At 35.2% G+C, this 22,854-nt stretch overlaps 1 protein-coding gene across 1 annotated transcript in view; it reads left to right on the top strand.

The window, feature by feature from the left end:
* The window catches only part of ADGRA1 (adhesion G protein-coupled receptor A1), a 259,550-nt gene that overhangs the window by 98,084 nt on the left and 138,612 nt on the right, over positions 1-22,854 (top strand). The window contains exons 4-6 of the mRNA XM_038141334.1: positions 2,063-2,134; positions 9,898-9,969; positions 10,727-10,890. Of these exons, the coding sequence (XP_037997262.1) occupies positions 2,063-2,134; positions 9,898-9,969; positions 10,727-10,890 (308 nt within the window). The remainder of the gene's footprint in view (positions 1-2,062; positions 2,135-9,897; positions 9,970-10,726; positions 10,891-22,854) is intronic.

The raw sequence follows: 22,854 nt of genomic DNA, 5'->3' as shown, positions 1-22,854 counted from the left end.
GCTGAGAAAAGTAGAAGGTGAGGTAATGTGGGCAACTGCAAGAGAAATGGCTATGGCAAGTCAGACAGACAAGCCACAAGCTGTCAGAATGTTTTCTGTGAATGATTTGGAGAACTGTTATTATTTGTATTTGAATGACAAATTGAATTATTTCCAGGGTTTACTCAAAAAAGGTACACACAAAATTAATGGAAATTGAAAATTTATGAATCATTAAAATTATGGCATTTGGTTATTCAACACAGAAGAGTTCTTTTCTCTAAAATCAACTTTGTGAGTCAGCATTAGTAAGTTAAATGTTTAAATTCTGAAAAGGAGCACAAGTAGATTATTATTTGTAGATTATGGACTGAATTGTGTTTAATGTAACAGGTATTAGTCTGGGAAAAGTGTAGCAAGTTGCTTTTTCTTTTTGCTAGGTTTTTTTTTTTTTGGAAAACATATTTTTCAATACAGAAATTTCAGTCACTGCTATATAACTTCTTATGAAAATAACACTTATTGAAGTAAAGTCTTTATTTTTCATTTTGGTAAAAATAAGATTTTAGTGTGTGCCTCTGTTTAAGAAATAGGCACCCGTATTGATTAGTATAGACAAAATCTGCTTTTGCTACCCAGATTATGCCCCACATTGTGATGCAGTTCTTCCATCTGTGTTCAGACTTTGCCTAGACAAAAACAAAGCATTACCCAACCAAGAATTCTGGGTGGGTTCTGTTTTTATATCTTCTCATAGAAAGATATGTAGATGCATATATATATTTGTCTTGAACTTACATTTTTAGAGTTCCTATGTAGCTTTTTATTAGAAGAACTTAAAGAATAATGCCAACATGAAATTAATGCACTATAGTGTATCCTCAGCATTATCTCAGCTGTTCTCTACTTAATATCCTTGACAAGCATTTAAGAAATATTTTCATACTAATATGAAGTTTCATCATATACTTGCACAACAATATATTCTTTGTCTGATAGAAAACGAATTCATAGTGAACTCTAAAGAGATTGCCTTCATTTTCCAGCTAATTGAATGTGTTCCAATGAAAGCAGTAACTGGATTTGTCAAACTGCAACCTTTAGTCTTCCATTTGATTACTTTAATGTTCTCATGTATCAGTAGAAAAATATGGAATCTGCACAATGTATTAAAGGAATCAGAAAACTACCTCTAATTCTAAAACAAAAAATACAGTCAGATCAATGTCAACATTTTTCTTGGCTGCGTGATCACTTGAAATCCTTACGTAATTGCAATTATTTTTTTTAAAATGTACTTGGTGAGAAGGAAAATTTGGGTCAAGGTTGAAAACCAAATACATAAAAATCAAATTCTAATCTACCAAGGGGTATTATTCATGGTTTTACCACAATGTGATTGTTTATACCTGCTTTTGTCTCCTTCCTGCGAGCATCCTGTACACTATGTTGCATGTATGGCTTATACAGAAAACATTTCTTCACTTTCTGCAGGCAAAAGTTATTGAATGAAATGCCTTTTACTTTTTGTGCTCTGAGAAAGCCACACTATTACTCTTAAAAGAGCTTGCCAAGTGCTTATCAAAACTGACCTCGCTAGCTCAAAAATTAATTGCCTTCTGGTTTCTGTGATTTCAGCAAGAAAGGCTGCTGTTAATGAGATGAAACATGAGTAAACAGTAAAAAAAAAAAGTCAGTTTTAGCTGAATATTGCATAATACATAGTATTATTGTATAATACATAGCATTCTTCCTAAGTTAAAAACTGCAGGTGCTAATAACTTAGATGAGGAAAATTCTGTATATTTGTAATATTGTTTTGCTTTTATTTACTACATATATATAAAACCCCATTTCAATGCAATTAGGAGTCACAGTATGATTTGTGGAATATTGCTCAATAATGTTAATATAAAATTATTTAATCTATTTAATTCAGTTATGTTACATTGTGGGAAAAGGTTTTATTTCTCATTTGTCTCTAACTCCTTAAGTATTAAAAATATAGATGCTTTGTGTGATTACGTAGTTGTGTATATAAATAAGACAGACTCAATATTTCATGGGATTTTATTTGTTTCAGGGATCTTTCAAATAACAGAATTGGTTGCCTAACGCCAGAAATGTTCGTTGGACTTAATAACCTTCACAAATTGTGAGTATAACACCAGTTTTGTTTTAAACAGAAGAAATTTCAACTGTCACATTACTGAGTATAGTTGGCAAGAAAATTACATTATAAGAAAGTTGTGGGTTTTGTACTAAAAGGCCTCTGTCCTGACCCTTTGATTGTGATGAGTTGATATTTTAAATATTTTTTCTCTATTTCAATTGTAAAATCTATTAGAAATGCAAAGAATTAAATTTCATTTCCACATTAAAAAGAGGCTAAACATGAAATTTCTGTTTGCATGTCTAAGAAACAATTAAAGTAAGTTGGCTGTAAATTTCCTGGCTGGAAAAGAGAAAATTCATAGGAAGAATCCTGGTTTAAATGGCCATTTGGCTGAGACCAGGAGGGCCCTGTATCTTCATTCAGATCTGTCTTCATTCCTGAATGAGAAATAAATTCCTATACTGCATCCTATAGTATAGTCATTCCTACAGAATGTGACAAATCTCATACTTTCTTTTTGTCCTCTCCAGCCAGTTATGGCATTTCCTTGGGCAAACAGGGAAATCTTTCTAGAAAGATGTGCCATGAGGTCACGATAACACCAGGTAAAAGGCTGAAGTCTGGCACGCTTACAGATCCCATTAATGACAGTAACTATGCCAGGTCTTCTCTGATAAAAACAAATGAGAACAGATGGGAAGAGCCTTGATAGCACATAATGAACAGGTGCAACCTGCCCCTCTTTTTACTCATCTCAGATGATGTGCCAAATTAGGCAAGCCCAACTCACCCGTTGAGGGTTTCTATCTCTGCTTTTGTTGTGCACAGTGAGCATGACTGTGGCTATAAAACCAGATTGCCTTAGAAGGTAAGTTTAATTCAAAATGGTGAAGTCAAGTTATTAAATGGAATATGTTTCTAGTTGCTAGGAACAGACTCAATAGAAACTGTTCAAATCCATGCTCTCTCAGAAAGATCTGAAATTTCCATTTACAAATCTACAAGACCCCGTCTTAAAAGTTAATTAGAAGTTCAGTACAGAACATTGGTCTCTTGGTGGCAAAGAACAGAAATTTATTCCCAGAGAGTGCACAGCAGCTGGTCTGTGACAGTGTTTGGCTGTACCACCCCTTTTCTCTGAAGCCCAGGAAAGAATGTGGCAGTATATCTCCACACCCTTCACCGATGCCAGAGATGTTGGGAAAAGGCACAATGTGCAGGCTGACTGCCTGTGGTCACTGGTCTGATCAAACCACAACATTACAGTTTCCTTTTGTACAGATTTGCCATATACCTGCTGTTTCTGGTAGCCTGAATATCTGTCCCAGCAGTGGCAATTTTTTCCTGAGCTGTAAGGACCAGAGAGACTCACCAGTTCCCTCTACACAGTCATTAACATTGTATTTTCTTGCATCCACTCTTTTTGTGGGTCTAACTTTCATTTTGAAATGGCTGAGTTTCCAGATCTTGCTGTATCATTTTCCTTCCGAGGCCCCAGTTTATAGCAGAAATTTGAATAAGACATTTCTTAAGTGTAGCTCCCAAGGTGCAGTCTAGTAACATTTTTAACTTCGAATAATGTTATTTAATGAATTACAAGTCCTTTCATGTTTAAGAAGGTTAATCTCTTCTTGTTCTCCTAATTTTGACCAAACATTGGTTTTGTTATTGCCAGATTTCATATTCACATTCTATTAATGGGGTGAGGCAGAGTCATTGTTGAAAGCTCTAAATGCAACCACTCAGAAGACCATTTTGGCAGAGCATCAGTAAAGTCTTACCCCCCTCCCTTCTATCTTGTCCATTATCTTACTTTGCTTTACAGTAAATGCACTTAACATCAGGTCCTTCACGCTTTTGTGGATGTCATGTCTATGCTTCAGTGAAAAAATTATGATTCTGGTGACTGGAGACCTCTTAGTCTGGCCTCTTTCTATTTTATAAGTGAGTTTTGAAAGAAAAAAAAAAGTAAAAAAAAAGTTGGCAAATCAGAAATTAGTAAAAAAATCAGTATGTGGCTATAGATGGTATATCATGTTATCATAAAAAGAGATCTTTAATCTTAAAAAATCATAGTAATCTGATATATTTAGGCTGTATACAATACCTACTCTTTAATAATCTCTTAGTTGTAATAGAGTAGTATTCTTGAAGCATCTTTTGCACCATGTCTTAGCATACTTTCCAAATTCTAAATTCTTCCTGTCACTTTGCTAAGCTTTTCCTGTTATCTTCTCTCCAGTTCTTTGATCTTTTAAAAACTTGAATTATTTTTTTCAAGATTTAAGACTTGGTTGTTAATCCTTTTAGTCTGTCTTCCATTTTTCTTATTTGGGTTTTAAATTGCCTTTCTATCACTGACCTAATAAATAGGTCCACCCTGCATTGTGGTCTGTGTGGCCTAGTGCTTTATTAATTACTTTATTTGTTTTATTATTAGTAGTATTTCAAAAATCTGTCCTTTGGAAATCAGAAGCTTAGTAATAGTTTAGTCTGCCTTATCCTTTCATCTGAAGTGAATCATTTCCCGATTGCTATGTCAGAAGCTACAGCTGCCTTGCAGGGATTGTCCTCCTTACCAAGTCAAAGTCAAGGGTACCACCACTCTTGCTGGGTCACTGAGTATAAGACAGCCACAATGCCAGTCAGGAGGAACTGTCCCCTGCCATTCAGAGTATCACATGTTCCTTGATCTCAGGAATCTCATGTAATGCCCTAATGCTGATAGTAATTATTTGGACTGAGATCTCAATTTGCCTGTGGTGTAAGAAGTGGTCATTGTTAGTGGACTGCAAGCTGATGCTGCCTGGTACTTGTCTAACACTGTAGCTTTGTTTGCCTTGGAAGTTTATGAAGAACCATACTTTTTAAACATGTTTAAAAGACAATAGGTCACCTTTCTGTTCCTACTGATACCTCTGAATTGTGTTTACTTGCCATTTGATGGGTATGAGAAACCTGTTCTCTGGAAAGGTTATGGAGAAGCATTTACTCAGTGCAGCATCAGTGTTTGTAACAAGGAAAAGATGACAAGTTCTTAAACATAGAACTGGTTTCATAGCCATTTACTGAAGGATAAATATAATGGTGTATAGATATGTGTTGATTTATGTGGTTTTTGATTTGGTAATTAGAGCTCTCCCGTGTTATGTTAGCAGAGATGAAATAAAGGAGCATCTTTTGCAGGCTGTTATCAAAACCAGTAGGGAGAGCCGTGAGTCCGCTGGAAGGAGCAAAGGACATAAATCTTTTCATGTGCCTTCTGTGAAGTACAAATATGGGATTTTCTTGTGCTGTTTACAAGCACAAATGCCAGGTGAAACAAAATAACGTGTTTCACTCAATCTTGTAAATCTAATTCAGTTTGAAAAAAAAACTGAGTTAGAGCTGAAAAATCAGCTCTAGGCCCAAACTAACGCAGTGTGATTCAGCCCAATGATGTGATGCATAAATCTAAACTGAGTGCAGTAAAGTACTGTAAAATACTTCACTAAAAGGATGAGGATTGCCTGGGCTTTCAGGGATAATGTAGACGCCCTTCAGTGGGCTTGGTGGTTTTGTGCACTCAGGTTTAGAAGAGGACAACCTACAGAAGTATTGATTAAAGAAAAACTGAATTAGTAGTATCATCTGGTATTGTTTTTAAACAGGCAGACACACAGAAACCACAAGAAATGGTCAGCCTCTTGATGATGTAGAAAAGACTTTTACTCCATTGCGGTCAGAAGATGTATGTTAGGGAACAGAAATTGAATTCAAAGTTACTAATGAAATCTTAAATTTCACAGAGGCCCTGAAATTACTGCAGCCAGTGACTTCTGATTATGTTCGTTAAGATTGATCTAATTTTTACACTCTCTTGGATTTGATGACTTTTACTCTGTAAAATGATTTCAAAATGCTTTGGCATCATAGGACAGATGCAGCTGGCAGTGCCTCAGTATGAGAGTAGATTTATTACATCTTCTAAGATACTAGTTTACCTCTTTTGGCTAATATATTACCCTTTGGCTGTGTTTATGCTGTAATGAGGTGCATGTATTCTAACTAGGAATGACATAATTGAATGCAACACATCTTCCAAATCTCCTTTGGACCCAAGGTTTTAGTGCTTTGTTGCAGAATTAAGTATGCAAATATATTTTGGCTAGGTAATGGAGCTGCTATCTATGTTAATTCTGTTTATATTTAATCTAAGATTAAGAGCTGTGGCATACTGGGATGATGCCACTGTGCTGATATACCAGACTTCATGTATTTAGTCCCTCATAAATTATCTTTTCAGGTTTCAAAATGTTGCAGCCTGAAATCTGTTTCAACAAGTAGCTACTGCTGGTTCTTCCCTTTGGAGATTCAACCCCAAACTTTATCATTGCTTCCAATTGTTTGATTAAACTATATTTGATTTACTCTTCATCCTGTCTCTGAATCATCATCAGCAGTTAGCTTTGTGATAATATTATACTGCAAAATCTGCTGTGACTTGATGTCATTGCACCAACTAATCACTTTGTATGGTGCCAGAAATCAAATAAAAAACACTAACTCAGTTAATCAAACAGACCCCATTTCAGCAAATAAGGAAATACAAAATGTAGCCTGCCCTCCCTGTATTTCTGTTGTCATTTTTTTCACCTCCTATCCCACTTTTCCTTTTTTTTTTTTTGCACAGATCAATCAGTTACCGTTGCATTCGACTTTTGCTTTTTAATGCTGCACTTAAGAGAGAAGCATTCTTCATATTCATATACTTCTGCTTCTATCTATATTCTGCCTCAAATGGTACTTTGACACATGAAACTCTTTTTGAATGTTTTGTGGCATTTGTCATTTATATTGAAACTTTTGGCTGAAGTGCTTTGTTAATTTCTGTAAAAGCACAAGTATTGGTATATGGAAAATCAAGTTTAGGACTTTCTAAGTAAGACTGAAATGTTTTATCTCTGATAAAACTGAAAGCACATCTTTCTATTAATGGACTGAGTTAATGGCATAGTAAGTGCTATGAGCTTTGGAGTGCATTAATTTGTTGTATTTGAAATATTTGCAAATGAGATGTTACAGATGTTTTTAGAATAAATACCCTTTTAAATCAAGCTAGAGTGGGGTTTTAGGATATCTGAAATGGAGAAATTTTACAACAGTATATATTTGACAATATTTTAATATATAATGTAAATTATGTGCTCTAAAAAAATAGGTATTTACAGAGTGCTGCATCAGCTCACAAATGCATGAGTTATTTGGGTGATTTGAGAAGATTTCCAAAATTTTTGTTAAAGAACAATCTGTTTCCACTGGTGGATATCCAAATATTGTAATTATCTTTCTTGGACATAGAAATGTGTTGCATTTTGATTTACACAGCCCTGTGAACATGATCCTAGTCTGCTAATTATTAGTAGTAATATGGAAACTTCAAACCAGGTCATTGCCAGAAGAATATGAGAAGTTGAATAGCTGGCTTTCTGCTGATGTCACTGTCAGGAACTCAATTATTCCAGCACTTGGTAAAAAGGAATTCTATAGGAATTCTACAATCTTCTGTAAATGGAACACAAGTCAAGAATTTTTAGGTTAGGGCAGTGTAGGTCAGTTCTGGCTCAATGTCTTGGTGAATTTGGTGGGACCTAAAAGCTCATGGATTCAGTCCCCACCAAATGAGGACCTCTGGCAGGTGCTCAGGTACCTCTGCTGAACCCTGCTAAGTACACTGTGCAAGTAACTTGCAGTTTGTCCCCAGTTCCTAAAATATTGACCAGACATGAAACTTTCCTTCAGCCCAAATGGAATTACCAAACTTCAGTCTTGGTGCTCTGTTTGTTTTGCCATATGAACCTGGCAAGCTGTTCAAGGGAGAGCCTGGGATTTGCATCAGATTGGAAAACTTCCTGCACTGCAGGGGTCAAGGCAAAGGACAGGACTGGGCAGACTGCTTTCCCCATCCATCAGTTCAGGACTTACTGACTGTCCTCTGTCAGTGAGTTTATGCTCATGCAACTGCTTTCATATTGCTGGAACCACTTCTGATTTACTTCACTGTAAATATCAGGATTATCAGTTTCTGATTTAGTCTTTTTAATGTCTCAGTTGACCGAGCTGCTGCAGCATATGCCTTGTCAGGCCTTACATCCAAAAAGAAAAAAATAGGTAGGTCCATCTAATTTTAAGTAAAGAGGTTAAATATGTTTGGGAAATGCTCATTATTTTTAGTTTTCTGTTGACAAATCGAAAATATTAAAGGTAGAGAAATATGTATCTACAAGCAAACATTCATTTCCACCTTCAGACATATCCACACTTGAAGAAGTACCTGAAAGTTCTTCCCAGAGCTTTGTACCATAACTGTGTAGAGGTGCATTGTTAAATAAAATCTTAAAAATTAGTTCATTTATATCAACACATCTCATCATCACTCAATAATTTCGTTTTATGTTGCTGAGTGAGTTTATTTTTATACTCTATTACCAGAATTTTGTTTTAAACTACAAAGAAATTTTAAAGTGTTCAGTTGTATGCAAAAATTAAGTTAGTTATTGCTTCAAGAGTGTCTTAAACTAATTTATAAATTAGCAGCATTTTCTCTTCTTACTTGAATCTGTTGATCCACAGACTTCTGGACAGGTTTCAGCAGACAGCAGGGTTCTCAAGTTTCTTACTTTGGTTCCTTACCTGATTCAGATCTCTTGCAACTTGACAGATCCCTCACTGCAAGCACATTGCTCCTGATCTGAATCTCACTCTTCAATTTAGCTTACATTCCTTACTTTGTAGACAAAAGAGAAGTATAATAATTATAACAACATCCTTTTCAAAGAAAAAGTAATAAAAGTATTTTCTTTGCCAGTCTACTATTTTTTTTCCTATATCTGCAATGTATCTCCAGTGAAGAGCTCTGAAATTTTCCTGACAACTGAATTTTTGTAACCAACTTGGAATTCAAACACATAGTGTTCAGGCACTGGACAGAAAGGAATATATATCAGTAGTTCATAAGTAGGTATTTCATATGCTCTGAAATGTTAGTCTTGGATATGCACTAATTTTTAAGTTTATGGGTATAGAAAAAGACATTATTACTTGACAATTAAGCATTTAATTTTTGTACTACTAAGGCACTGGCAGAGCAATACTGTTAAACTATGTAAAAGTGAATTGCCTCTGTTTGCAAGTATTCAGCCTGAGCCATTCAGCCATCAAGACAAGAAAGAGTAGAGCAGTAATTAAAATGGAAATTACCTAATTTAAGGATGGGAAAAATTGGTGTGTTTAAAGTCCTTTGTAATAAAACGATTTGTGTAGTCACTTTGAAAAATGCCATTACTGTTTTAAGGAATTGCTTGACTTCTTTGGAACATTACTAAATTAAGACACTGTTTTTGTTTCTTTAACTTGAAGTGACATTCGTTCTATACAATAAAAATACAACATAGGTCTCACTGACTAATTATTTTATTAATATTTTCATTCAAATTCTAGAATAGTCTCCACTTAAATTCTAGAATAGTCTCTTCTCAAATTCTGTACTTTTAAATATGTAGAAGTGTTCCTCTTTATGAGACCAAGTACATTGTATGTATTTCTGCTGTGAAAATAAAACAAATAGGAGTGTGTGAATTGATTTAAATATTACTGTCACCTACCAAAAACAAAAAGCAATCTACCAAATTTAAATATGTTTTTACTGTTGTCACGGAAGCAAAACCTTTTAATTAGCATTGGGAAAATTATATTCTATAACAATTTTCTTTTCTTCTTGTATTTGTTATAACCAACAGTAAATTGCTTTCTTTTTTCCCTAGGAATTTGTCAGGGAATATTTTTTCAAGTCTCATGAATGGACTTTTTTCTGAGCTGCTAGCTCTGAAAGCCCTGTGAGTATCATTCCTTTTGTTTGTAATCTGAATTACTTCAGAAACACATTAGAATAAACATAACAGAATTGAATATGAATTGAAGCAGGATTGTTACTAGAGATGCATTCTGAAAATAAAATCTGCATTATTTTGTTATCCGTGTCTGGCTCATTGTTGATGAGCTGCCATCTTTACCTGTTGCAGGGAAATGGATAGTGCTGATAATTCAACCCCATTCCTGACTAGCCCAGTCTGGTCCTCCTGACTAGAATGCCTTTTTTTTTTTTCTTTTTACTTTATAATCTTATACTTTTCCATGGTTTCATGCATTACATTTTATTAGGCCTCTAATTGCACAAAACCAGTAATGTTAAATATTTTTCCTGGAATTATACTAACATTTCCCAGTTCTTGATATTAATTGTACCTGCCTAAGATTTCAAAGTGTATACTGAATGTTTCTACTTAGAGGGGCTTTTAGTAGTTGAAAGTATGTTATAGTTTGATTTCCTACAGTAACAGAGACTCAAAATTATTTCAGTAGTCAGTGATGTTGTCCTGGAACCAAACTCAGAATTTTTGCACAATATTATGAAAGTAATAAACAGTGGGACAACTTGTATTGGTTGTCTCAGACTATCTTTGAATTCATGCATCCATAGTTATGCTTTTATCTAGAATTCTCTTTGGAATTAGATAATCTGAATCTAGCAGAAGAAAATATGTTCATGGAAACTGCATGTTTACCAACTGTGGTCATTCTTTGCCTTTCTAGACATTTCAACACTGATTCACTGATTTGTGACTGTAACCTGAAATGGGTCTTGCAATGGGCCAGGAATGCTTCAGTCCGAATAGCAGAGGAAACAGTTTGTGCTTACCCCAGTGCTTTACATGGACTGTCACTTTATAACCTGAAGGAAAACCAGCTGGTCTGTGGTGAGTTGTACTCTCATTTAGCATTACAAATTGAAGTAGAATCCAGAGAAAATATAAAAAAGCCAGAATTGTTCCAAAAAGCAAAATAAAAATTAATAAATTTGACAGGTGTGTGACATAGAAGATACACCTGAGAATGAAAGAGAACAGAAAAAAATAGAAATTTCTGATTTCATATCTCAAGAATATCACTGTTCTGCAATGCATTCAGTAATATGCAATTATGACATAGAACATTTAACTATGATGATAGTTCTACATTGTATTCCTCATGAAACTGAGGATTCCTACAGGAGTTTATATAATGTTTCTTTCAAGGTATGTATCTGACAGTGTCATATTAATGTAAAATTTATTTCTTGTATTTTTTATTGTTATCAATCTGTAACTATACATTTTATCACTGCTTCTTGGGGATAAGTAGAATTCTTACAGTGAGCTTCAGTTAGGTGAATTCTGTATTTGAAGATCTAGAAGTGAAATGTTTTTTGGATATTTTCCACCATAACAAACATGATAGATGTGGTGTGAGGGAGAAAGCAAAAAGGTAAAGGAAGCTCATTTCACACTGGGCATTGTCTAGCAATGAGCAGATTAAACCAGAGATTTTTCAAAGTATCACACTGCAGAGAAAAGATCGCTGCCTGAGATGATGCCAGGGGGTTCCAGAATCAAAAGTCCAATTTCACACATGATTGATGAATTTCAGAATCTTTGAATCTTTGACATGCTTGAATGACAGAAAAATGCTGAGACTGTGGCTTTGCTAATGTCTTTTGCAAACAAAAGGAGAGTCACACATTTCTCCTAATAACTACAAGAAGAGTGATGCATGTTGATGCATGTTGTAACAAAACATATTAATAGCAGGAGGGAGATGTAAAATTGCCTGGAATGATATAGAAAATTTGTTTTAACAACAAATACATATGTTTATAGGTTGGAAGAAATGTGAAAGGATTTGAATGCTACCTACAGATGGTCCATCAGGTGAATTGTTAAGGAAACACAGATAGGTGTCTGGAGGGAAATATGGAATGAGCTCTTGTGAGTGCAAGGCAGAGACATTTCCAGTAGCCTGTGTTACCAAACATTTGAAATTCTGCAATGCTCTTCAAATATTAAACTCCCATTTTATGGAGAGCCAGCATGGGCATCTTCATAGAGATCTATTTCCCAGCAGGAAAAGTACATCTTCTAAAAGTGCTGGAATGATCAGAAGAGTGATTAAGGACTGTTAATCGGTATTTCCAGGTAACAAGTGAATATAAATCTCTGAATTCTGCAGAGGAAATGAAAGCAATTTCTCAGAATTTCATCATTTAATTCCTAATAGGACTCCCTATCAGACCTTTGATACAGAATTTATAATGCCCCTCTAGTTCTCACTCCTATTTACAATCAAGAGCTGTAATGACTGCCAGTAGCTTGGCTTTGCTTCCAATATCCACAGAGAGTTTTACAGTGGTTCTAATTGCTGAGCCTTCCACCAGCTCTGTAATATCTGCCAGGTATTTCATGGTGCTCAGAGTATCTGCTGGGTAGCTCACAGTGCCCAGAACATTTAGCAATTTCATTCTCAGTAAGTTAATTTGAGCTTAGGCATAATAGAAGGCTGTCTGGCACCAAAATAATAATAGCTATTGAGAATGATTTATAAATAAGATGTGTTGAAATACGCACAGAGCTGATTAAATTAAACAAATCTTAAAGAAAATATTGAGTGGCTTAAAAATTAAAAACTCCTTCATGTGAACATCGTCCATACTGTCAGACATTTATAGGTACTGATCTTCCTTCTACATGCTAAAAGATGTCATGAGCTATCACCGTGACAAGATGAGCAAAAAAAGAAGAATGAAAGGGGAAAAAATTAAAAAAGGAGAGAAACAGGCAAAGAGTTTTGCAGGGGGGTTAGGGAATGAACCAAAAAGTCAAAGTATGTGGACTCTGAATGGCCACAGGGAGCAGCTTGCCATCAGCTTTTTAGACTATTTTGTATGTTGAGGTGAGAAAAAAAATTAATATTTTAGATTTATTCCTGGCAAATCTTTCTCATACATCTACTTACTCATGATAGCCAAAGTAGTAAGTTGCCTGTTGGAAACAGTTAAAAATGTGCCTTAGGGGTTTTAGGAGCTATGTAACTGCACAGTTTTAGAATTCCCAAGGCTTAGGGGTTTTAGGAGCTATGTAACTGCACAGTTTTAGAATTCCCAAGGTTCTGCTTGCATATTTCACTAACAGCTTTTAAGAGCTACTTAAATGCTCTTAAACAAAACTCCCCAGCTGTCAGAAATGTTTGGTTATAAAACAGTTCTTCACAATGTTGGAAATAAGCTGAAAAGCTAGTTGGATGATGAAGTATGGTATTGCCCTTGTCTTCTGTGTTAATGATGAGGGACTGTGGTGAATTCATAATGGTATGGACAGAGTATCTTTCTGAAAAATTGTTGTGAAATTGGCTTCATGCAGTGCCTTGTTACTCTTTCTCCATGACTCCAAGTACAAGTTACTCAATTTCCAGGAGGAAAATTGTATTTTCCTGAATACAAGTGCTATAAATTTCTAATTTTCCTAAATACAAGTGCTGAGGTCTGATAGGAGTCTGAGATTTTCTCTGGCTCACATCACCAGCAGAGATGGATTCTCTAAGCCAAATTCTTCACTCAGGAAAGACCCGTATGTGTTTTTGTCTTAAGGGGATTATGAAAGGTTGCTCTTGAAGCTGGGTTTTGATTATTTATACTGATGAATGAGATACGAGAATTTAGTTTCTCAGTCTCAAAACTGTATTGATGTTACTGAACAGCATGAGTGAGTAAAAATTCAGTTGTTCTGCAAATTACAATTGACATGTAACTGTGATGGAGTGCTGTTCTGTTAAAAAATGTTGACTCATCAAAACAGATGTTTGCAAAAGTGCTGACTTTCTTTTTCCTCCAATTAGATTTTATTTAAAAGTTAGAAAGTGGTTGACATAATATCAATATTATTTAAATAAATGTTTTGACTAAAATGCTGAAAACATTTACTAAATGTTACCAAAAATATTGCAAAGGTCAAAGTACAAAAATAATTTTATGTTGCCTTAAGACATTTTTTGTGTATTTATTTATTTATTTGTTTATTTATACCACAAAGAAAATTTTCTAATTCTCTTGGGACAGAGTGCTGTTCCTCATACAGATCTACAAATTAAAATCTTGGGTTTTGAATATATATATATGCTCTACTGATGTTCATAAATAATTAATTGAGAACGTATTATTCCCTTCTGTTAATTAAAAAAGAAACTGCTTAAAAACATATAAAAGGATATTGAGAAATCTGGTTTTTTGCTTAGAGTTTATTGCATTAATACATAATAAATTATATTTTTATTCTTTATCATTATGGATTTTTTTCATGCAGTTAGTAAATAAGTTTTGTTCTTTTTTGGTGTCAGTAGCTTTCCTGGTTTCTGTAGTCTAATCTTGGTTGTGATATGGTTACATGAACCTATAAAGCGGACAGGTTCAAAGAACTAGAGGTAGTATCTTGATTCTCAGGAAATTTAAATGCACAAGCTTGCTCTGGCTCTTTGCATCTGACCCCCCATATGAGATGCTGGCTAAAGGTAATCCCCAAATACTGTGTTTGCCCTTTTTCTCTGTGTTGATGTGAAACTCTGCACAGGTCTTTTCCTTGGAAGAAACAAATCAATTGCTTCTCTCATTATTATGCTTCTGCATTGAATGTTTCTGTTTCCCACTTCCTTATTATCTGTGTGAATTGAATGGGTGAAAATCTCTTTCCATGTTGAACTGCTTCAACACAGGACTGTAGGATAAGAGTTACAAGAAGTTCTAAGATACAGGGTTGCTTATTCACCTATAGTCTGCACATCTCTGAAAAACCCATGCTGTTGCAATAATTACAACTAGGAAATGGAGACAATTAACAAAGCTAGTATTAATACATGTTCTCCTTATACCATCCTCAGTAAAGAAACTTCAAAGGTAAAAGAAACACTTATAAGCACAAATGTTAGATACATTCATTGAGGACACAGTCTCAGGGGAAAATATGGTAGAAATAGAACTTGGAAAGCACAGTGTAATAGAAAATTATGAGATAAATATCTTAGATTAGTAATTTTCCTTTCTTGTATTGACATAGATGAGATCGCATCTGGTTTTAGGTACCATCTCATCTACCATAAATGCTTCCTGAGTCACAGGAGCCTGTTTTACAGAGGTGGGGTACCCTGACCTTCAGTACCCAGAAGCTTGGTTTGAATTGTTGCTCTGTGTGCTTCACATTCATGAAAATCAACTGTAGGATGTTTCACAGAGGGGTTATTACAGTAAATTATTTTGAAAGTATGTATTATGCAAGAATGTGTGTTCTGTCCATGGGTGGTGTACCTGTTGGCTGTGATCCATAGAACTGTAAGTATTTACATCAAACTTACAATGACAAATTCTTTGGGTCGGTTCATAATTTACTAAAAGCTTTCGTAGTCCATTTGGACTTTCACTGGGGTTGGCAAGGAGTGAACACTCAAAATAGAACTGGAGTTTTGTCTGTGTAGGATCTGTATGGTGAGGCTGCTGCCATGCCTTCGGGGGCTGTCTGCTGAGAAAAGTGTTAACACTGCAGTAGAATAAAAATCCATCCTCTTGAAAATAGAGATGAGAAAAGAAGATAATAGTTGTGAGCCGTGAGTGTCCAACAGTGTTTGAATTATTACTCAGTCTCTGAATTCTGTAAACTACCTTAGTTTAAACTGTTAACTCATGAATTAAATTAGCAAGTTCTGACTCATAAAATATTATTGAAATGTGGGGTTTGGGGAATGATAGACTCCGTACTTAGGACGGACACTTCAAAGGGAGGAATAAAAATCAAAGGGCTAAATCCTTTTCTGACTTCTGTATTCTGCAATAAAATTCTTTAAATGTTTCATAGCAAATGTGAATAATTTATTGGAAGGGAGGAGATAAAGTTGTTAGGGAATTGTTTGTACTTAACCAGCACCTTGTCTTTTGTAGTTTGCTTCACTTCACTGAGAATCAGAGTATCTGTTCCCCCAAAGGAGCAGAGTCAGGCTAAAATGTAGGTGCTTTTTGCTCTGATGCTCCATACCTGTTCACATTAGAACTTGTGCAAAGCAAAAAAAGAAAATAACACAATTATATGCTTTATACATTCATTCTACTTGTGTTATTAGAGATTTCTTGTCCATTTTAAGATTCAATTTCTTACAAAGGAAGTACTTTCTTCATTAGCTATCTGCTGTCACATTTTCTAATCTGCATTTTTCATGCTTAAATATCAGGAGAAAATTAAGGTATATTTCTCTCAGGACACATGCCACTCCCTAGCTTATTTTTATAAGTAATTTTTTATTTTTTTGCAGTCTTACCTAAAATACAAAAAAGTTTGAAACATTCGAGACATTTAAAATCAATTATAGTAATACCATTGGGAAAAAAGAGAACATTTTCTTTTCTACACTTCCTCTATAAAGACTTTTATTTTTTTGAAGCAGTTTTTTTTTCATTGACACAGATTGTTAAAAGAGTGTGGCTTTTAATGCCTTCTCAGCAATGATGGAATAGTGTTGTTTCAGATGCTGTATTTGTTGAAATGTCTTTATCATTTTACCCGATGTAATTGCACATTGTTTCCCCATCATTCCTAGCAGAGTAAGTTAGTATCCACTGTCCTGTAGTAAGAACTTTGAAAGAAATACATACTTTTAAAATGCTGAAGAGGGAAAAAAAACTAGATACCGGGGAATTTTGTCTTTGAAAGAACTTTTTCAACATTTAAATTTAAGCTGAAATCAGCGAATACAATCAGCCTTGATCTGTGTCAGTTTTTAAGAATACTGTCAACTATCTTGTGTTAGGGATATAGTTAAGTGAGATTTGAAATTCCGTTTTTCATGTGGTGCCAAAAATTAAATATCTACATTCCCATTCAAGTCTTAAAATTATAAATATGTATATTTGCACATAAATTATTGTTAAAAGCTTCCTTTTCTACGTGAAATATATTGCAAGAAAAAACACTATCTTAAAATTACCCAGGAGTGTTTTTTCTTTGTTTTTTTCAGTGTGCACAAAACATATTTTTGGTAACATTTGTTACTTAAACTTAGGGACAGGTTTGAGATTATTGTTTCAATCATTTCTTTATTAATTTACAAGTCATTCTTACTGCATTAATACAGTGTAAATATTGAACTGTGGGTGGGTTTCAGGATGTAGTAACTGACTAAAGTCAAAACCTCAAGCAGGAAGAATGATGGATTAATTATCCAGATTTAGATTTCAGTCCTGCAGTTTCTTGGCAGTTCACAGGTAGCTTGCTGCATTCATGCAGAGCATCATTGTCTTCCAGAATATGCAGGATCAAGACTTCAGCTCTAATTCTGCAGGGAGTGCCTAATCACATGAGTAGGTTTAATTATGTTAAAATAGGAATATTCACACTAATAACTTTTCACAGGATTAAGTTTTGCAAGATATGGGTAGTGATACAATTAGCAGTATTTAAATCCTCTTCAAATTACTTTTGTTTTACAATATTAGCTATTCAGGATTTTCTTTAATAAGAAAATACACCTATTAACAGAATGTATATAAATCAGATAATATAATATTTTGTTCTTTCAAACATATATGGGGTAAGTTCATTTTATGTTAGAGCTAAGTGGCCAATTGTATATCAAAATTGGTTTCCATACTATCATTTGGTAGTATGAAATGAACAATTTCATGAAGACTTTTGTCTCCAAATTTCAGATTTCTCATCCAATATTATCAGTCTCAAAATGGGGAGAAAAGGACTATGTTGCCCTAAATTTAATATTAAACATTATTATCTAATTTCTTTAGTGGCAGTGTAGAACACTGCTGCAAGATTGGGGGCATAAAATTTGTAACGGTTAAATCTTATAAATGTGAAATAGCAGAAATAATAAAACGTTCATTTGAGTATGAAATTTTACTACCATATTTTGTTGCATTTGTGCTCACACATGAAAATTCAGTTCAACAGAAATTTTCATCCCTGAAATCTTGCTGATTTAGATACAGGAAATAAACCCAGTTGTTTGCTGGTTTTTTTTCCGTAGCTTGCTCTTATATACTGCATATTAGCATTACTTATATGCTATATATTAGAGGTTTCTAGTGTACACTTGTGTGTTATTTTCTATATTGTCTTTGACAATGCAAAATGGCTGAAGGAAAATTTGACCAAGGTGGAGTGAGAATAGCAGTGAAAGGAGGCCTTTTTAATCTTCAAACTCCTGCTCTTGAACACTTAGCTGGCCATTCAAAAGCTAGTTGCTTATGAACAGAAAAATGTTAAACAGTCTTGATTACAACCCATTGGGTATCTCTGAAGGTATATTCTTTATTTATTATGGTAACATGAACATTAAAACACCTTTTTTAAAGAATCTCTCTTTCAATTAAGTGGACTATACCATAGTGGCATTTCACATTTTTATAGCACATGTCAACATACTGCACTTTCTTTGATGTTTGTATAAAAATGGCTGTTGAGAGCTTCTGACACTGTCAGCTGGGCTGAAATGAGTTTAGAATGGAATAATACTTCAACTGTTGCTTGTTCAGCATTTCTTTAAATAAAAAAACTTTTTTTTCTTTTTTCTTTTACATTCTGGCATAGATGAGAACTCATGCAGCCTTCTGGACTCTGGGCAATTAGGGGCAATCACTGACACTCTTTGGACCTTCCTGCCACCATCTTTCTGTGATCCGAGTGTGCAGTTATGATTTGAAAATGAAAAATGTTTAAGGTTTGGAAAGATGAGTACTACCACTGCACTTCCCAGTTAGATAAAGCTAATAATCAGTGTATTTGATTATACCTGTTGGACCTACTGGAGTGGGTCCAGAGGAGAGCCACAAGGATGACTGAAGACATGGAACATCTTTCCTGTGAGGAAAGGCTGAGGGAGTTGTGGTTGCTCAGGTGTAGAGGTGAAGGCTCCAAGACCTCAGTGCATCCTTTCAGTACCTAGAGAGTGTTTATAAAATAAAAATGGAGGCAGACTTTTTAGTAGAGCCTATAGCAATAGAGTTAGGAGTAATGCTTTTAAACTAAAAGAGGATCTATTTACATTAAATATAAGGAAGAAGTTTTTTACAATAAGGATGGTGAGACACTGGCAACGGTTACCCAGAGACGTGCTGGATGCACCACTCTTGGAAACATTCAAGGTCAAGCTGTGTGGGACTCTGAGCAAACCTGGGGAGCAAATGTTCCTGCTCATTCTGGGGGGCAGTTTAAAGGCGACGTTTAAAGGTCCATTGCAGCCCAAACCGTTCTATGATTCTGTGATTTTGTAGAGCTGGGTGCTTTACCTTTCCACTGCTCAGCCATTTTTATTAACTGCAAGCTGTAATGAGTATGCAAAGCCATGAGCCAGCCAGTTCAGTTGCCATAAGGGTAATTTCAGTAATCAAAATCAGCTTTTTAACAGTGGGTTTCTGGCTGGTGCTAGGAAGAAATTTGCGTTGATGAATCTTCCAGTACCATAGCTGTCAATATGTCAATTTCAGCCTATGGCAAATAATCAAATGCTCCCCAGCTTCTGAAACAGAGTTCTGGGACAATTTGAAATTAAAAAATTGAAAAGTTGCAGCATTTTATTTGATATGAAAGAAATCAGTGATGCTAAAACTATTTGCCTATTCTTTTAGATTTCTATGCCAGTGCATAGAAACAACAATGCAACTTTTTAATTGTTTAACTGGAACAAAACCTTGAATTTCATATTGTGGAAATCTTTCAAGTAACTGTTAACATTTTACAAATTAAAATATTATGGTATTTGCCATTTTTATTAAACAAATCAAATCTATTCTTAAATAAGTGAAACCTGTTACCTCAGTTTTTCACTGCCACTTGATTTCCTATCAAGTAAATCACTGCTATCATCAGTAAATAAGAAAGGGCTTTGCCTTGTGCTCCCTCTCAAGACACATCAGTTCCTAGAACTGGTGCAAAAAGAATAATTTAGTTTTACTGGGACTTCTAAATTTGGAGGAAACTCCAGTAGACAAAGACAGGTTAAATAACTTTGTCATGGCTGGGAATGTCATCCATCTGCTGAGTGCTGGATGAAACCTGTATTACTTGGATTTGCCAAAAGTGACTAGATTTGAATTGTACGTTCCCTAGCTTTCTTATTTTCTATCTAGCTGTAAATTATTTTAAGTAAATAAATCAGATTATATAATCCGAGTGAATCTTGAAGACTCATTCAAAGCTATGACTGTAGCTCATCTTAGCATATTTACTCTGAATTTTAGCTTCTGTTTTGTGTCTGCAGAATACCTCTATGAGGTCAGCTGACACAGCTGACTGCAGCACCAGTAGCAATGGACTGTGACAGCCTGGGCTCATTGTCCTTCTAACTTATGATAAATCCTGTTTACTACTGCTGATCTTTGATGGCTTTGTAGAAGTTTACAGGAGTAAAATTGCAATAAAGATCTTGTAGCTTTAGGTAAAACAGCATGCGTGTCAGAAATCTTGCTCTGTGGTTGGTGGCTACCATTTCAGTGCAGCACTTAGTGTTACAAAACAAACACAACCCCATTATTTAATTATAAGATGCTGGGAAGAAAAAAAAACCCAACAACAAACCAACCAAAGCAAAACCAGTGCTTGATATTCCTGTTTGAAAAGCATGTATGAGAGGGAAAGGGACTGATAAAATGGTGTGGAATATCTCTTGCCATGCCAGCGTTATGAAGCTGGTGGAAATAAGAAGCTGTTACATGAACAAAAGCTCTGCTTTTCCTGCAGTGAGTGGTAAATGAATGTGATACAAAGCTTTCTTGTCCCAAGCCCAAGAGACTTACCTTATTCTGCTGTTTAATACATGTTGGCATCTGTATTTTCTTGATATTATGTTGAAATTGGAGCCAGGCACAGCTTTTATTAAAACTGAAGCTTGGCCTCGGTTCTGTATTCATTCTTGACTTCCTTGGCACGTGTTGTGGTCTGTGACCTTCTACTCCAAACGTTTCGTTACTGCCAGCAAATTTTGCAACACAGAAACTGGCGTTGGTGTGCTGGCACCTCCTTTTTTGGCAGAGCTGGCTGTTGGAGCAATTCAGATCACGCTCTTTTCTCCAGTTCCATTTGGTAAATATCAGATATAATTTGCACTGTCAGCAATTCAGATTTTTAACTAATGTATTTCAATTTGTTTTTCCTCATTTTCATTTGTCCTTTTTCTTGGATTGGTTCCTTTGCTTTGTCCTCACTTCCAGCTTTCCCCCACTGTGCTTTCCATGCACATTTCTTTCCCACTGAGACTGTATACAAATATTAGAGCTCTAACTCACACTTTTGTCAGCAGGATGTGCCGCACTCTGTAGGCACACTCAGTTCAAATAAAAAGCCCATTGGCAATACAATAAATCAAGTGATTAACAAGAAGCAAAATGCCAACCTCTGGCTTTTTTTCTGTCCCAGAAGCTTGTGGTACACTGTAGAAAACTGAATTTTCTACCAATAGTCTAAAGTCAAAGGTGTATCCTGAGATGTGAGCACTGTAGTGCTGAACTGATGTATGGGCAGCCTGGAGAAACCTGTGGATTTTCCTATTTCTGGCTATGGGAAAACTGTTGATAGCAAACAAAGCCAGTTAATGAGGACCAGAAAAAGTATAGCAGAAAACTGTTTCTGGTAGACTGAACAGCAGAAGGTGCTGGTGTAGTACATGTTTATGCACTAAGTTGAGCTGTTGAGCTGAGCTGCCCAGATTGAAGGTTATGCAGCAGGAAATGCAACAAAGCTGGCTGTGGAGGTAGGACAGTTTCTCCAATACCTTGTGCTGGTCATGTTGGTTAATGACTTGCCAACTTTCTGTAGTGTTTAGACAGATCTGTTGCATGGGCCAGGTTTTGTACTTACAGGTTTGCTTTCAGCCATTCCCCCAGAAGACAGGAGTGTGCACTCATTGGAAGTGAATATTATCTAAAGATAGTAATACGGTGCTTAAAAATGTAATTAAAGTATGGGTAAAGATGCACTTTGTTATCTTCTTTACAAGCATTTTTGTTCCATGTATGTGAAGAAACAGCAGTATTTCCTTCATACTCTTCTCCTTTCCAACTTGTAAAACAAAATAGAAGGCCAGAATTAGATGGAAAATTGAAATACTTTTAAAATCTCAAGAACTGAATTGTAAGGATAACCAGGAAATACATGATGTGTGTACATGTGTGTGAGGCAAATTCTTCTATAAATATATTAAGGGCATATGCATTGGAACATTTCCATAGAACTTCAGTGTACATTGCTATTTTTCTATTTTTGCTAATTGTTTTAAAAATAATTTCTATTTTTTTTTTCAACATTTTGGGACACTGTGTGCATTAAAATACGCAGGAATATGCTCCAATATATTGTGGAAAAGGACACAAGTGATCATATTAATTCAGTGGTTTTTGTGTAACCTGATTCCTTCTCTGTATGTTCTCAGTGTTCTAGGCTAGATCTAATCTGAAATACAAGACTAGATGGCATAGAGAGTCTGGCCTTCAGTCAACAAAACCCTTTTCTTCTGAGAAGTGAAAGATAACAAAAAAGATGTAATTACTGTAATGACGGGTTAGACCTTTAGATTCATGCTGCAATCAGTGATTCCTGTGGTGCTCTGCTGCAATCATGGTTTAGTGCTGACTGGAGAGACAAGACAGGTAAAGACTGTAAAACACTCCATCAGCTCTTGATCTGAATACCTCGAGAGGAGTCACACCTCTCATTTGCAGATAGGGGTGCTGCCTCCAAGATCAAGGCCAGCACAGTGAATTGTCTTGGAAGGAGCATCTTGGAATATTTTTCAAGTGTATAAAAAGTAAATAAAATCCCTGTAAATTGCTCCCTCCCTTCTCAACACACAATAGTAAACATTTTGAT

Source organism: Motacilla alba, chromosome 6, assembly GCF_015832195.1.
Source record: "Motacilla alba alba isolate MOTALB_02 chromosome 6, Motacilla_alba_V1.0_pri, whole genome shotgun sequence".
NCBI lineage: Eukaryota > Metazoa > Chordata > Aves > Passeriformes > Motacillidae > Motacilla > Motacilla alba.
Note: the sequence above shows the minus strand (reverse complement) of the source record. Positions and strands in the feature narration are given on the sequence as shown.